General features: G+C 54.0%; 4 protein-coding genes across 4 annotated transcripts; 2 read left to right on the forward strand and 2 right to left on the reverse strand.

Annotated features, from left to right (window-relative positions):
- Positions 1-173: 173 nt before the first annotated feature.
- B0H65DRAFT_36799 (peroxisomal biogenesis factor 6) lies at positions 174-4,794 on the reverse strand. The gene is made up of 3 exons (XM_062823684.1): positions 4,447-4,794; positions 1,001-4,364; positions 174-917 (listed from the first exon to the last, which is right to left on the reverse strand). Exons 1-3 carry the CDS (start codon positions 4,613-4,615, stop codon positions 359-361), a joined length of 4,092 nt encoding a protein of 1,363 aa, XP_062686499.1. The 5' UTR covers positions 4,616-4,794; the 3' UTR covers positions 174-358.
- A 1,342-nt stretch (positions 4,795-6,136) lies between these two features.
- On the forward strand, positions 6,137-8,962 carry B0H65DRAFT_36881 (Alpha/Beta hydrolase protein). Its single transcript, XM_062823686.1, has one exon. It carries the CDS (start codon positions 6,520-6,522, stop codon positions 8,776-8,778), a length of 2,259 nt encoding a protein of 752 aa, XP_062686500.1. The 5' UTR covers positions 6,137-6,519; the 3' UTR covers positions 8,779-8,962.
- A 1,037-nt stretch (positions 8,963-9,999) lies between these two features.
- B0H65DRAFT_36911 (uncharacterized protein) lies at positions 10,000-12,686 on the forward strand. Its single transcript, XM_062823688.1, has one exon. The coding sequence runs from the start codon at positions 10,102-10,104 to the stop codon at positions 12,394-12,396; it is 2,295 nt and encodes a 764-aa protein (XP_062686501.1). The 5' UTR covers positions 10,000-10,101; the 3' UTR covers positions 12,397-12,686.
- B0H65DRAFT_36910 (uncharacterized protein) lies at positions 12,687-15,094 on the reverse strand. The gene is made up of 3 exons (XM_062823687.1): positions 14,964-15,094; positions 13,545-14,907; positions 12,687-13,474 (listed from the first exon to the last, which is right to left on the reverse strand). Exons 1-3 carry the CDS (start codon positions 14,994-14,996, stop codon positions 12,978-12,980), a joined length of 1,893 nt encoding a protein of 630 aa, XP_062686502.1. The 5' UTR covers positions 14,997-15,094; the 3' UTR covers positions 12,687-12,977.
- Between the last annotated feature and the right edge of the window lie 987 nt (positions 15,095-16,081).

Below are 16,081 nucleotides of genomic sequence, written 5' to 3' on the forward strand. Positions count from 1 at the left end.
GGTGACTAAACGGGAAGGGGAAGGATTGTAAGGTGGTAATTAAAGCAAGTATAATATTCTGTTGATATCCAGGAGGTAGCTCAGACATAATCAAGAAACCATACCCATCTATTACATACTCCTGATCTGAGTAGTCGCCACGCCAACTTCATGTTCTCCATCATCGTCTATGTTGCTTAATTATTTACTTATTCCTCTCCTTTAATGCACCCCCCGGATTTCTATAGACATATCCAAAAGGTAGTGTAGTCCCCATCCCGTCTCTCAATTACGTACATACGGCGCAGCGTGACAACGAACCGCATTATCACACCCCTTTCCCTCCTCCCATGCTATCCAAAATCATACCACCAACCTCCTAATCATACAACCCCTCATCCTCATCTCCACCCGCCTCCTGGAAAGGCGAAACGGCTTCCTTGCCCTTTTCATTGTCAACCGCCTTTCCCTTTCCCTTGCGGTCCGCGCCGTCATCACCCATCGTAATAGCCAGCATACCGTTTCCGTTCTCCCCGTGTCCATTCACCCCATTGGTAACCTCAGCACCCTCCTTCTTCTTATCCTTATCCTTAGCCCCCTCAAACATAGCCCTAACCTGCTCATAATGCTCCAACTCGCCCGCACTAACGGAGGGCACCAGTTCCCTGTGCGCATCCAAAAAGTCTTCTTCGGTGACCATGACGCTGATGTCCTCCTTGGTGGCGTAGTGGTCGAAGAAGTAAGCGGTGGAGACCTGTTTTCCCTCAGGACCGGCGGCGGCGTTGAGTTCCTTGATCTTGGTGTCGACCAGCGTGGCTTGGCGGGTGACGGCTTTCAGCATGGCGTCGGAGCAGAGGGCGTAGAAGTCGGCGCCGGTGTAGGTGAAGGGGAGACGCTCGGCGACGGAGCGGAGGGAGACGGTTGGGTGGAGGGTGAATCTGTTGGGAAGGGGGGGTATTTGTTAGTTTTTGATGTAAGAGGGGAAAAGGGGAAGGGGGAGAGGGAAAAAAAAAATACGTACTTCCTAGTCAAAGCCTCCATGATAGTCACCTGCTTGTCGTGCGTGTCCGAGACACCCAGGTACAACATCTTATCGAAGCGACCGGGTCTCAGCAGCGCCTGATCAAGCAGATCAGGTCTGTTGGTCGCACCAATGACGAACACACCTCCACCTTCGCCGCCCGACATGCCGTCGAGCTCCGCCAACAACTGCGACACGATACGATCCATCACGCCACCGCTGTCGCCCTGGTTACCTCTCTTGGGAGCGACGGAATCCAACTCGTCGAAGAAGACGACGCAAGGCCGGGCATCTCTGGCACGCTGGAACACCCTCCGCACGTTGGCTTCGGACTCACCAATGTACATGTTCAGCAGCTCGGGACCCTTGACGCTGAAGAAGTTGAGGCTGTACTCGGTGGCGATGGCCTTGGCCAGGAGCGTCTTGCCGGTACCGGGGGGTCCGTAGAACAGGATACCGGAGCGCTTCTTCATGCCCTTGGCGAACAGCTCGGGGCGCTCGAGCGGCAGCTGGATGGTCTCGGTGATGGCGTCCTTGACGTTGCCTAGACCACCGACGTCGTCCCATGTGACGTTGGGAATCTTGGGTGCGCCGATGGAATCGGCAAAGTTCTTGCGGGCGGCATCGACGGCGAGTTCGAAATCCTGCTTGGTCAGGCCAGAGGCGGCAGGCCCACCTGCGAGCTGGACGTCACGGAAGGTGATGCTGCCAGTTGACTTGGCGGTGAGCTTCTCGAGGCGGGATCGCTGAGCAACCAAGGCACGGTCAACAACGTCGACGAGATCGCCTGCTACGAGGGCGGCGGTCTTGAGAGCGATGCCACTGAGATCCACCTCGGGGTCAAGACCGATGCCGCGGTCGGCGAGGATGGAGCTGAGGATACCCTCTCTCTCTCGCTCGTCGGGGGCATTCATCTCCAACTCATGCGTGAAGAGGGCACGAATACCGTCAGGGACCTTCTCAACCTCGGTGGTGGTGGCAATCAAAACTCTAGCGTCGGCCAAGATCTCCTTGATGGAAGACACCATGCGGTCGGCAGTAAGGGCTTCAATATGGCGGACCAGAAGGACGCATGATTCGGGACCACAGCTCATAGCACGTTCAGCGCGCGATGTAAGGAACCCGGCTGTCTTGACATCGCTGCCACCTCCGCCGCCGCCATCGTTCACAATGTCATAGGCGTCTATAGCGAACGTGTGTAGACCGATATCTGAACACGCTTGCATGGCTGTGGCTGCCTTGCCGATATGCCTTTGCGTCGAGACAAGGAGGATGGCCAGTGGTGGCAGATTGAGATGAAGCGCGGGTTTACTGGTGGCGGCAGCCATGAGCTCGCGAAGTTTCCTTCTGAGCGATGAGACATACTGCTTCTCGGGCTCTAGTGTTTGCAGTTGAGCAGGTGACCCGGGGTTTTGTTGGTGCTTGGGAAGCTTCTTGATACCCAGGTAATACTGCCAGCTGTTTGATATCGTGCCCGGGACGCGGCCTGTAACGGATCCTGTTTGTTCCAGATGGGTGAGGGAGATGTCTACGCAGGCAATTCCGCCCCATGGGTCCTCTTCCTCCTCGCCGTCGACGGTCTCTGTGACGTCTTGCTTCATTGCTTGGACGTGACCAACCCTGAACCAGGCAACATCATCGTAATGCAGGCTCTGTCCAGGTCGTGTTGCAGCAATTAGACCCAAAACCTCATCGATGGCAGAATCCTCGCCAGGAATTGTACTCTCCTGAAGAGCCTTGCCCAACTGGGTGTCAATGGGCACAGCAATGAGATCTCCAGTCTTGAGAACTCGCAACCTTCTCTCAAAGTAGTGTTTCAGGCCAGCCATAACCGCAGACTGCACGTCCCTCTCGACCGCTGTAGGTGTCCTCACATGTTGCAGGATCACCTCGCGAGCAAATGGCGGCTTCAAGGATGAGCTCGTCTTGGATTGGGCTGCGACGCCCTTCATGATCGAGCTCGAAGGGCGCTTGATCGGTGATAGACGAATATACGGAGGGTTGTCCAAGTTTGCGAGCAGAATAGGAGAAGTATAAGCCGGTGGGCTCGCCTTCTGTGACTGCGCCTCAAAGAAGGACGAGTTCCGGCTGTCATGCCTAGAGTGGTGTATCCTGGTCGCTGAGCGGCTCGAATAGCCCTCAGGCAGGCCGAAAACCCTCGCGGGTCGCCAGTTGATCTCTTCTGCTTCCTGTTCCACAAAGCTTCCCAGTCCAAACGCGCCGAGCCCGTTAGAGGGCGGTTCAGAGGCCGCCTCAACTCGTACCCAGTCTCCGGAGAAGCAGCCCACCCTGGTAAGGTCTCTCATATCCACATAGATGCGCGCTTCTTCGTCGTCTTCGGGCGTAGGTTTAGGGTGGAGCAGCTCAGGTGGGATAGGCTTCATCAATCCTTGCGCCTTGAAGAGCCGGCCACGAGGTCGGTCTGGTCTGGCGGTTGTGGCAGTATAACTTGAGATAACTGACCCAGGACCATTGATCTTCCTGCCCCTGACGGTCATAGGGGTACCCGTTCCTATTGTAGATTGGCCGGTGACCGTAGTGGGCAGAGAAGGGACTTGAAGGGATATTATTTCGTCCATGGAATCGTCCGACAGGTTGTCATCCTCTTCCCCAGCCTGTGGCTCGAACTCGGTATCGTCTGCGTCTGTTTCGGCCGTTTGGGCATCGGTCTTGCTGTCGCGATCTTCCTCGGCCGCCGAGTAGTAGGCATCTTCGTCGTCTTCGGCCACCCCGTTCAGTTTACGGCCCTGTTTTTGTACTGGCGCAGAGTTACGTTTGCTCTTGCTTGTGCGCGTTCTCGACACAATGATCTTTGTAGTAGGGGCGAGAATACCCTGAGCCACAGGTTCGCAAAGCGTTATCCTTCCTGGGTTTGGAGGTTGGTGGGTAACTGGGTGAGGTGGTAGTGGCAACGGGAAGAGATCGCCAGAATGGACAATCTTTAAGGTACCGAGGGCAGTGCGCAAAGCAGCTGTCAAGTGTTCCTCAGGGGTAGCATCGGCACGAGCCTTGCCCTTGCCGTTAACTGGGTGTTCGCGGAAGAAGGTCCCCTCCCCATTTTCCAGTCTCTTGGCCAATTCTCCATCAAGGCTCACGAAGACGGTATCCAGCTCAATGGCCGAAACATCCAAGATCAAGATCTCAATGCCACCCTTGTTGTTGCTGGAGAGCTTCGAGGGCGCAACCTGCTGGAGGTGTGTCGCGAAAGACTGGAGGGCGAGCGATGAGGGCGAGAACTGTACGGTGGACGGCGCAACGGTGGAGGATCGTGTGACGGGTATAATAGACCAGTTGTTGGCCTCGGGGGTTTGGCTCGGTGCCCAGGGAGCGATTGCGACATGAACGGTGTCCTGGCTGTCTCCATCTGTTAAGCCAGAATGGCCAGTTAGTCAGAGGTCATGATACCAGGCAAAACAAACCGCAATAGGGGTAAACAGGTTACATACTAGCCCAGAGATGGGGGAAGAGGTCGGCGAAGAGGTCGGTAGCAATAACACCAACGTCGCCCTTGACATGAGCATCGAGGACCAATTTGGCCGTCAAGGCGGGCTTGTCCTGTCTGCGTCTTCGGACCCTTTTCCTGCTCGAGGCAGGGGTGGAGTTGGGGACGGTCATTGCAGAGGTGTGTCGGTGTTGGTGTAAGACAGAGGCACGGCAGCAAATCGGAGCCGGTGCTCAAGACTTGGGATCGAAGATGGAGTGATCGGTCGGTCGGCGCAAAGTGGTCGGCTCCTGAGAGTGAGGTGTTGTGGTTCGGTTCGGTAGTAAGGTATAATTATTATTTACGGCCCATGCCGGTCGAAGTCCCCCACAACTAGTGACACTGTAGACTGCCGTGTACACCGCGGAAGTGATTTGGAGTTCAGCTGCAACGAAACACGGCGGAGACGATGCCGAGCAGAAGCCAGGGGCGTGTGGCAACCCGGAAGTGAGTGGCTTGAAAGGGGAATTGCGATTCGGAGTACAGTCGATTATGGAAAAGATGGCGTCGCAAACACCAAAAGAATTATCCGGACCAGCAGCGCGTGGTCTGGAGAGAGGAGATGCTGTTCCGTTCGCTACATGTTCGGTTCGGTTGAACCCAAAATGGCCAGCGCGGTCATTCGCTGGACGCTGTCTCCCCGGCCACTCCCCGGCCATTCCCCGTCTTCAGCTGCGGCTCCTCCCTCCTCTTTGGCCGAGGCATATGGCCGGCGGCCCGCACAGCGGTAAGGAGCTGTTACGTAAAACAAGGGTTAGGGTTGGGTGAGTATCTGGAGACCGTAGCAATCTCTAAGTATTAGTAAACCAGTATCACTGCTTCGATTTGGATGTTTGTTTGCGGTAACATCATGGGAGTGACTCTGGATTCTGAAGACCGGAAAGTCCATTCTCAGCTGAAGCATTGGATGAAAGCGGCCCAACTCCAATTCCAGTGTATGGGGATCCACATTCAATTTTCCTCTTGTTTCATCTCTATTTTGGAAATCCTCCCAGTCGTTCTCACAGCAGACGAGTCGTTAGGGGTCTCTAAACCACACGTTACTCCTAAGCTTTTTAAATGTCTCCAAGTTGAAGACCAAAGCGTTGATAAGTTCAGGTGCCTTGGACTTGTCAGGGTTCACTTGGCGTGAAATAGCATGGCGTTCCCAGCAAGCTGGATCTCCACACTTCTCACATGTCTCTCCCTTGTCAACCCCACATGGCCGCCCACAGCTGCAGTGTGACGCACTTTTCAACATTTGGGCACTTTCCAGACTTTCCGGACTTTGAATTGGGAACAAGAACTTCGGGGATCAATTGGATGTTTTGCTTCAACAGACAGAAGCATAACATCACTCCTAAAGTGTTTCTTTTTCCATACTGGTGGCCCAATTGGATGGCTAATGACCTACCAAATACCTAGTGGCATCTCTAAAGGACGACAGATTGGTCCAAGGTTCTCTTCACTCGATTATGTATTCGCTTCGGGTTTTCTATCAAGCATCTGTGAGTGATGTGACGGAATTGCAGTGATGGGCCATCTTCAGTTGCATCGTTTCAACTTTCCCAAAACGATGGACACTCCTGCCAAGCAAAACCGGCTTTGTGTCCCAGCTATGCACTCATACATAGTACAACTTACTCCCTGAACCCCAACCCTCTCCATCACTTACACTGTGCATCGCCTCAAAGCTTCCCCCTTCCAGGCGAACCATGGCAGGTTTCCATCATGACGTTGATGGCGCAACACTCGGACGGCGCGACACGGAGGAAGTACTCCTTCTGCGGTTACACTAGAAATATTTGAGTTGTCTGTTTACCTCTTCAACAACAATCTTTCCTTGTCTGGTCTAAACCCAAGACCATCTTCAGGCTTTTTTTCTTCCTTTTATTGCGATCCCTTCAGAGTATCGTGTCTTTATATTGTTGAGCGCCCAACACATATTCGGTGCAGCACCATGCCATTATACCTTTCTCTTATCTTTAAAGAACTTTTGGACAAGTGAACAACTTCAGCAATATTTGGTCGAATATCGAAAGGAACATCCTCAACCGCCATGTCCGTCGGGGTAAACAAGCTGCCCTGTGAGGGCTCATCCGAAGAAGCAGTGGTCGAGTTTACCCATCAATCAGAAAAGCTGTCCTACCAGCCGCCAGGTAGCCCGGACAACAAAGGTGTCGCCGTCGAAGCCATCTTTGTCGCACCCCAAGACCCCGTTATCGTCACGTCGGATGGAAACCGATTACCCGCCGTGCCGGCGACCGAAGCCTACAAGCTTAACGTGTTGAGGCACGAAGCCGAAAGACACGATGGAGTTAGGGTACATGTTAGGGAAGCCAGTCGGCCGCGCGATACGGTCAAGGAAACAGAAGATTCAGAAGGAGACAGAGTCCTCAGTTTTCCCCGCGAAAAGGATGAGAAGAAGCGCTCGGACTCGACCGACGGCAACCTCAAGAGGTCGATGCCTCCTTCCTCTACGCACCCTCTGTTCCCGCCCTTGCCGCTCTACGGCCCGTCATCGCGCTGGCGAGACATCCACTGTCTGCTGTTTCGCTTCACCTCCTTCTTCCTCAGTCTGGCATTCCTGGGCGTCATTGTCCTAGGCTCCCTCTTCACCAGCATACCACCCGCATTCCAGTACATATGGAAGCGGCTGAATTCCAAAGATCCAGATGCCGACCGACCATTTTACAAGGAGGAGATTCGACGGAAGCAATTGCGAGAGCAACAAGTCCGCCGGTGGAGGCGCAGGAGGTCGGCGAGCCACCTCGACCACGAAGACAGTGAAGATAACGACGAAGGCGATAGTGACGTCAAGGCCGTGGGTCCCGACCCCATCGTGTGCGACATAGGCTTCTATGCCCGCCGTGTCGGGCTTGATGTTGAGACTCATCTTGTCGAAACCGAAGATGGGTTCATCATCGAGCTTTGGCATGTGTACGATCCCGAAGAGTACACTCCACTACCCGAGGAGGAGCGGCGACACAAGGGCCCCGACCTGTTCACAGGCAAAGCCAGGAGGGAACCAGGCCAAACCAAGAACGACAAGAAACCCAAGTTCCCCGTCCTTCTTATGCATGGCCTCCTCCAATCCTCGGGCGCCTACTGCGTCAACGACGAAGACTCGCTTGCCTTCTTCCTCTGCAAGTCCGGCTACGACGTCTGGCTTGGCAACAACCGATGCGGCTTCAAGCCGCGCCACGTCTTGCTCGAGTACTCGGATCCGCGCATGTGGTGCTGGAATATTCGTCAGATGGGCGTCTTTGACCTGCCCGCCCTGACCTCGCGTGTCTTGTACGAGACCGGCTTCAAAAAGATCGGACTGATTGCACACTCTCAGGGCACCACCCAAACATTTGTTGCCCTAGCCAAAGAACAGCGACCGGATCTGGGTGAAAAGCTCACCGTCTTTTGCGCCCTCGCGCCGGCGGCGTATGCGGGCCCCTTGATCGGCAAGATGTATTTCAAGTTCATGCGCGTCATCACCCCCGCCATGTTCCGCATGCTGTTCGGCATCCACGCCTTCATCCCCTTCATGATGACGATGCACTCGCTGCTCCACCCGCACGTCTACGGCTGGCTTGGGTACAAGGTCTTCTCGTTCCTGTTCAACTGGACCGATCGCCGCTGGGACCGGGACCTCAAGAACAGGATGTTCCAGTTCGCGCCCGTCTACGTCAGTGCCGAGTCGATGCGATGGTGGTTGGGTAGGGAGTGCTTTGCTAAGCACAAGTGTATCCTGGCCACCAAGGAGGAATGGAGGGCAGAGGAGAAGGAGGATCGGGAGCTGGATAAGCTTGATAAGGAGGAGAGAAGTCGGAACGAGAAGAAGGCCGACAAGATTCTCAAGGCGGCAGAGCGCGATATGGAGGGCAATAAAGAGTCGGAGAAGTCGAAGCAAGCGGCTCGCAGGATGAGGCCCAAGGGCTCAAGGGCTTGGTACAACCACCAAGCACCGCCGTTCGCCCTTTGGGTGTGCGGAAACGACGCTCTGGTGGACGGGACCAAACTCCTCAGGAGGTTTGATCGCGGACGTGAGCCGCATGTGAAGGTGGTCCACAAGAAGGTCATCGAGGAGTATGAGCATCTGGACGTCATCTGGGCGATGGATGCCGTGGACCAGGTGTTCAAGGAGATCAGGGAGGTGTTGTGGAAGACCTGCAACGCCAGAGATCTGTGCCGTGTTCCCGAGGGTTGCGAGGATGTACCGGCCTGGGATCCGGCCGGAAACGAAGATACCAAAAAAGAGGACGATGATGATGGGATGGAGTCGGATTCAAATTCCAGCAGTGGCGATGAGGATGAGTCTTCGTAGACTGGGGACCTGTTCAAGTTACTGTCAGGTGGTTATATGATACCCTGGAGGATTGGTTACTGTCAGTGGGCGGTGATGCAAAACCAATGGGATGTTTTGCGTCGACTTTGGATTCGGGAAAGGGATAGGAGTTATAGGATGCGTATGGCTTATACACGGGGCCAGGATAGATAAGATCTGCTTAATCAGTATACATTACTTAATCAAACACCAAGGTATCGTTCGTGACTTTGGGGTTCTGGCCGCTTGGTTGCGGGGCATCAGACGGCAAGATCTGAACGGGACGAGCCTAGTGCAGGAACACTTCGAGATCTCGCAAAGAATGCATGTGAAGGTGACTCGGGGGTGAAACAGGTGTTCCTGGACAATGCAGAAGACTGAATATCGGACAGTTAGGAGACAATTCGCACCAAGACATCAGTCACACAAGAAGCCAACCACGAGAACTGATTTCAGGAACAATACATTATCCGAGAGCCATCTTGGCAACACAGGAGTTGTAACCTCACTTTTTCAAGCAGCAACGGACCAGCGGATGCCGAAACCCGATAACTTATTTGGGTTAATCCTATTACAACTGAAGTCAACCAATGCGCAGCTCGAATGATGGGAAATACTATACCGCTAGTCTTCTATAGGAAGTAAAAATGATTGCCAAGAAGGCCACATGGGGCACACGACAGATCCATATTTCGGTCGTGACTTCCTCCGTTCTTTCCTGGGAGGGGAGGAGGGGAAGGAAAGAGAGGGATGGAAAGAATCATAAAAGTTTGAGACAGAAAGGGAGCTGCGCATAACAGTGAGACACTCCATCATCTGCTCTACTCTGCTCTGCTGGTTAAGTTGACGAGGGATGGACTCAGTCACACAAGAGCCTCCTCTTCTTTAACGTTCTGTTCAACAACAACACTGCGTTGTTTGGCGACGACCTCGATTTGCGGTTATTCCGTCCTCCCTTCGAGTTCACCAGTTCCAGATGGTACCACGGACATAGGTCTTTCGTCCTAATCTCTTCGGCGGTGAACAACCGGTTGATGGGAAAGGAGCATCTGATGCTTAGGGCGCGTTCGGGTCCGCGGTAGTGCAGTAGTCTTTGCAGTATTCGGGTCGCAGTAAGCATACTGCCTTATTGCCCTCGTGTTGCGTTCGGGTCAAAAACCTTATTTTCATGCAAGTCCTTGCACTGAGCTGCACTTCCTCCAATCTACTCCAAACTACCTCTTACCGCTTGAAGATCAGTCTTCAAAGATTATCGCGGGCCGCAACTTGGCAGAATCGGACCGCCGCCAGACAAAAAGCTCCGGATCGAAGACTTCTGAAAACATGGGGTTATCACAAGCTTTCAGCTCACGGCGTGGGCGTATTTTTGCCCTCACGGCCTTCTTGGCTCTTGTCATCCTTCTCGTGGGATATCAGACGGCGTCACCACTGTCTATCTACCGGCAGGACCCGGTCGTTCTTAAGCAACCTGAACATGAACAGGGCATTGGTCATGAACACCAGGAGACGGATGAAGAGAGTCATGATTTGACACCGCCACCGTTGGAGACATGGAACCATCACGAAGGAAACACCGGCATCCCCGCCAACCACGAAGATGTCTCTCCTCCAACGACACCTTCTGGAAAAGAAGACATCGATTTGGGCTTAGGAATAGGGACTATCGAAGTGGGCGAGGAGCCCAACAGTCCGGACGAGACTCAGGAGGTCTCTCCGACTGCTTCGTCGACTCCAGCCGAGGAGGAGTGTGTAAGCTTCGAACGGCTCCAGCGCATGAAACCCGGTCCCCTATCCGCCGGCAAGCGCCAGTTCCCCTACGTGCGCCCGCCACCACACTGTCGGACCTTCCAGCTTCCAGCTCTCGAGAAGCTCATCGAGCGCATGAGGACCGTGATCAAAGACCCGGATCTCTTCCGCCTCTTCGAGAACAGCTACCCCAACACTCTCGATACCATGATCAAGTGGCACGGCTATGCCAGGAACAGCTCCCCCTGGGACACGAACAATGGTGGCACATCCAAGTCCCTCGCCTCCTTCCTAGCCACTCCCGACGAAGCTCAGGACCCAGAAGAAGAAGAAGAATCCAATCCCGAAACCGACGAAGAACTAACCTACATCATCACCGGCGACATCGACGCCATGTGGCTCCGCGACTCCGCCTCGCAACTCTACTCCTACCTCCCCTTCCTCACCCCCTCCCCCGAAAAATCCTCGCTCGCCAGCCTCTGGCGCGGCCTCATCAACTCGCACGCCCGCTACATCGTCATCTCGCCCTACTGCCACTCCTTCCAACCACCCCCCGAATCCGGCATCCCGCCCACCCGCAACGGCGCTTACAGCCAGAACAACCCGCAACCGCCCTACGACCCGCAAAAGGTGTTCGACTGCAAGTGGGAGCTCGACAGCCTGGCTTCTTTCCTGCAGATCAGCAGCGCGTACCACGCTCGCGTGCCCGAAGACTTGCACTTCTTTGGGAAGTACAGGTGGATCGAGGCCGTGCAAGCCGCCGTAGACGCCGCGGCCGCGATGAGACTTGGGACGTATGATGAGGAAGGAAAAGTGTTGCCTTCCGCGTGGACGTTTACGGGTTGGACGAATAGAGGCAGCGAGACGCTGACGAATGATGGGTTGGGAAACCCGGTCAAAGAAAACGGGATGGTCAGGAGCGGGTTCAGGCCAAGTGATGATGCTTGTATTTTCCAGTTGTTGACGCCGAGTAACATGATGTTTGCGGCGTATCTGGAGCAGGCGTCGGTGATCATGGAGGGGTTGGCTGGATTGGATGGGCTCGACCAAAAAAAGAAGGCGATGGCGAAGAATATGACGGTGCAGATGCGTGATCTTGCCAGGGGGACTAGGCATGGTATCGCCAAGGACGCGGTGGTCACTCATCGCGAGTTCGGCGAGATGTTTGCGTATGAGGTGGATGGGTATGGAAGCGCGAATTTGATGGATGACGCTAACGTCCCGTCGCTTTTGGCGTTTCCTTTGTGGAATTATACCTATTCGCTTCTCGACCAGAAGACAATCGTCAAGACAACCCACGGCGGCAGCCGTGACAGCAACACTCAAACCCCCAACCGCTCGGAATCAGACCAAGACCAACCATCCCTCGACGACGAACTCTCACCCCCCTCGCCCCCCCCTCCCAACTCCAAACCCTACACCACCACCCCACCCCCCTCCCACAATTACTCCCACATCTACCAAAACACCCGCCGCTTCATCCTCTCCCTCTCCAACCCTTACTTCGCCGCCGGCCCGGCCCTCTCCGCCGTCGGCGGCCCCCACCTCGGTCCCGGAAAGGGTTGGCCGATGGCCGCCACGGTCGCCGCTTTAACCGCCTACAACTCGGAGCTGTCGGGCTTGTCTTCGGGGGCAAAAGAACAAGAAAAGACGGTGGAGCAACAACTAAGAATGATTCTGGACTCGACGAGCGGGACGGGGGTCGTGCATGAGACGGTGAATGCGTGGAATGAGAAGGATTGGACGAGGAGCTGGTTTGGGTGGGCGAATGGGTTGTTTGGGGAGTTGATAGTGAAGATTGCGGACGATGAGGCGGGGAGGGGGGTTAAGTGGGAGAGTGGGGAGGGGTTGTTGGGGCGGTCGTGGCAGTGAGTGTGATGTGTGCATGTTGTTTCTCTCCTTTTGGGGTCTGTTGGTCTTTTTTTTGGATGTTTGAGCAAGATGAATTGTTGTCTGTATATGTATGGAGGGCGTATGCCTGCCTTGACATGAATAGGAGGAGTGTTCTCTTGGATTAAGTGAAAGCATGCTGGGCGTTGACGGCGTTAAAACTGAATACCTGACTGTTGATGGGAAATGATGGGAACGTTACTTGCGAAATCTCAGGAGTTACGATTATTACGACATCTCCTTCCTGCAAGCACCTTATTTGATCCCTTATTTGTTTACCCTCGCTACCTAACCCTGACCGTACACATACAAAGAGTTCTCGTTCCCATCTTCATACTTTGGATGCTCAGATCCGAGACCGTGTCAGTTTTAAAGCAGGATGGGTCCTGATCTCAGTTACAAGCCCATCGATAACCAGAATGCAAAAGTAACTCATACCATGAAAAGCAACGCCATCGCTATGTAGACCATCATACTAGAAGGGAGCCTCAATCTGTTTTCCTCCCTTCCCGCCCTTCGTAATCCATGATAAGAGAACGGCCGTCTCTGCCTCATTCACCAGCTCACAATCCCTTGAACGTCGTACCCACGATCTCTGCACCGCAAATCGCCTTTTTCTCCTGCTCGTTCATGGCCGCGCTCCACAGCCTTAGGTCGTCCAGCGTAAGGTTCGCATTCGCCAATTTTGATTCCAAACTCCGAAGATCGATCCGGTTGTGAGCGGTCAACAAGTCACCGCCACCGATCACATTTGCGGGGCTATTTGCACCATCTTTTGCTTTCTCGTTGGACAAAATGGCAAACCGCAGCAGCACCTCCGTAACAGTGACCATGATACTGATCACAATGAGGATGATGATGATCCAAGTGATGTAACTCATCTTTGCGTCGGCCACGTGGTCGGAAAGAATGCTTGCCAGATCAAGGAAGACCTGGCAACGCTCGTTGAGAACCCTGGTGCGTGTTTCGATCTCGAGGTAGTCTCTGATAGCTTCGTATAACGGGCCGAGTGTGGGTTCCGCGTCCCAGAAGAAGTTGGGCTTTTCGAGAATGTTCGATGCTACGAGTGCGCCGGATTAGTCAAGGTACCTTGGTTGGACTTCATACCGGAAAGCAAAGGGTTAACGTACAAAGATTGATGTCTACGCGACTCTTGAAGAGCTGCCCCAGGATTTTGAGAACTTCGGTCCTATCCATGTCCAATTTACCCGTAAGTGCAAGTCTCTTCGGCACGTCTTGAGCACCTTCCATCGTCTCCGACATGCGCTCCTCGAAGAAGCAGAGTTTGGTGCTCTGCGCAATAGCATGGCTGATGGTTAGCTTGACCATGTGGTCGGACCGAGGAAGAAGTGTGATCATATCGTTGAAGACGCGAGGGCGGTCCACGTCGGCGCTGTACTCGAAGTGGAACTCCTCAGTCTCAAAATCGTTCTGATCAAGGGGCCGAGTAGCGAGCGAAACACCGGTCTCGTTCTCGGCAAAGGTCAAGTCTGCCAGGATATCCTTCTCTTGGTGCTCTGTAAAGTTCCAAAACACTACAACGCCATACGAGAAGACGAACATCTCGCCAAAATTTTTAGCATCTGGTGCCAGGCGGTTGATGGGGCTGATAGGAGGATGGTCCAGTGCCTTCTGATCATGGTCTGATGAGTGAGCACCTGTCTCGTCAACGCCACTGTGAGCATGCTGTAGCAATGTAGCCTCATTGCTCGGGCTATGTGCTGAGCCGTGCATATTGAATGGGTATTCGTCCCAGTAGCCCTCGTGCTCATCTCTTCGCTCGCTGCGTTCGATTTCAAGATCCAACACCGTCTTTCCCGTGCCTGGAGTCTTCAAGATAGGTCGACTCCGTAGCCGGTAGCCATCTACACCAGGAAGCAGAGGCAGGTGATAAACTGTGTAAAGGCAGTCGTCGTAGAGCTTCGTCTTGGCTTCGTGCTTTTTCTTCAGGAACTCGGCTGTCGCTTGCATCTTGTAGGCTTGTGCTGTGCAATAGGCAGTAAGTCGGGAAACCTTCTCGCCTCGCTGCACCTTGGGTAAACGCTCGGCATAGCTTTTGCCACGGAGTCCTCCTCTCTTCCTCAGCACATCCAACTCTTCGTCCTTTAATGGCCGGTTGTCATCTTCGGATGCGCGCAGGATGGAGGCGCGCCGCTCCAGTTCTTCATCGCCCAGTGCATCCTCGTTGTCGGGGGCTTCAGGGAGAAGAACGAGCTTCTCGCTAACCTTAGTAGTCCTAGAAGGCACGATCTGTTGACCAGTTCGGGCAGAAACATTCGGAAGTCCTGTTCCGTGGCTACTCCTGCGGATGGCAGCTCGTGTTGGCCGCTGGCCGGGCGGCAGCCTGGGTAGGCCGGATGGGATATCTGATGAGTACTGCAAAACGTTGTCGACGGTGAAGGAGCGTCCATTCAAGAGGCGGCCGGGGCCACCCGTAGAGCCCATGCGCCGGGGTGCACTGGGGGGTGAAGGTCGTTGGCGAGCGTCTGTCACCTGTGTTGCGATGGTTGTCAGCCAATTGTCCAGTAATAACCAAGGAGTCAACGTACCAAAACAGACGGGCCACGCTTTGCAGACGCCATGGTTGGTGGCGGCTCAGGGTTCTAGATAGTACCGCGCTCGAGGCTGAAGGTTGTAAGTTCGAGACTCTGTCTCAGACCGTCCCAATTGTTGGGAATTGTCTTGGATCGTCTCTTTCGGTGTATGAATTCGGATTTGTGGAACGACAGGTCAACGGTGACCAGTTTCTGCTCGACGGCGGACTGGCGGTGTCTGCTGGCTATAAAAATGCGATGGGTCGAGAAAGAGAGACACGGCGTCGGACTGGTCGTCGGAAAATATTTGGATGTCGTGTTGAAGAACTGGAAGCCGGATCGGGGTCCGTCCCGTATCGTCTGGATCCGACTTTCAGATTTGTCTGTCGTTGTTGACTGGTGATGGGTTGACACGATGTTTCGTAAGTGGAAAACAAACGGTGGAATCTTTCCCCATCCAGTGGACGTTCTGAAGACGCTAAAACAATGGGGCCAGAGCCGCCCGACGTCATCGCCGTTGTCCGCAGTAACCCCACAACCCGTAGGGTACATAACCCCGCAAACTACAGCACTTCTGCAGCCAAAGTTCCTCCAGGCTGTCCGTACAAGATGCCGTTGATGGGATGGGATGGGTTCAAGTGGAATTGTTCATTCTTCTGAATCTTTTCGATGGCTCTGTATGGAACGTTTCTTACTCGATCTTTGGAATACCTGTTACAAGCGGATTCTCTGGGTAGGTTACTTGGGCTGCTCTCGCCTGGAAACTGCCCTGTAGAAAACATGTGGTGTTGGATGTTATTGTCACCTCAGTGACACGCAAGGGAACACTCAAATGCTTCGAGGTCATCTACAACCTCTAGAGAGACCATCATTTGTTTTCTGACTCAGTGCGCCTGAGACGGCACTGCTATCTGATTTTGGTGTTCTAGGTGTCTATAGGGACCGGTATGTCATCACTATCACTTCTCCATATGCAAGAGACTTTAGATTCTTGTTAGATGCATGAAATATTATTGCAGGACCGTCAAGAAACACCATCGTCTCTGGATCACATGCCTATGGCTTGTGCACCTCTATGGCTCAGTGTAGGCCGTTGCATGCGAGAAGAACGTAACGTCCGAAAAGTTCACAGA

This window comes from Neurospora tetraspora (genome assembly GCF_033439725.1).
Source record: "Neurospora tetraspora strain CBS 560.94 chromosome Unknown B0H65scaffold_1, whole genome shotgun sequence".
Lineage (NCBI taxonomy): Eukaryota > Fungi > Ascomycota > Sordariomycetes > Sordariales > Sordariaceae > Neurospora > Neurospora tetraspora.

Bases quoted from the DNA above. Each gene is read 5' to 3' on its own strand.
- B0H65DRAFT_36799 (XM_062823684.1), bottom strand. From the start codon at position 4,615: ATGACCGTCCCCAACTCCACCCCTGCCTCGAGCAGGAAAAGGGTCCGA. The intron at 4,365-4,446 runs GTATGTAACCTG...CTGGCTTAACAG, and splicing joins CTTCCCCCATCTCTGGGCTA to ATGGAGACAGCCAGGACACC. The intron at 918-1,000 runs GTACGTATTTTT...CCTTCCCAACAG, and splicing joins ATGGAGGCTTTGACTAGGAA to ATTCACCCTCCACCCAACCG.
- B0H65DRAFT_36881 (XM_062823686.1), top strand. From the start codon at position 6,520: ATGTCCGTCGGGGTAAACAAGCTGCCCTGTGAGGGCTCATCCGAAGAA.
- B0H65DRAFT_36911 (XM_062823688.1), top strand. From the start codon at position 10,102: ATGGGGTTATCACAAGCTTTCAGCTCACGGCGTGGGCGTATTTTTGCC.
- B0H65DRAFT_36910 (XM_062823687.1), bottom strand. From the start codon at position 14,996: ATGGCGTCTGCAAAGCGTGGCCCGTCTGTTTTG. The intron at 14,908-14,963 runs GTACGTTGACTC...ATCGCAACACAG, and splicing joins AGCGTGGCCCGTCTGTTTTG to GTGACAGACGCTCGCCAACG. The intron at 13,475-13,544 runs GTACGTTAACCC...GCGCACTCGTAG, and splicing joins TCGCGTAGACATCAATCTTT to CATCGAACATTCTCGAAAAG.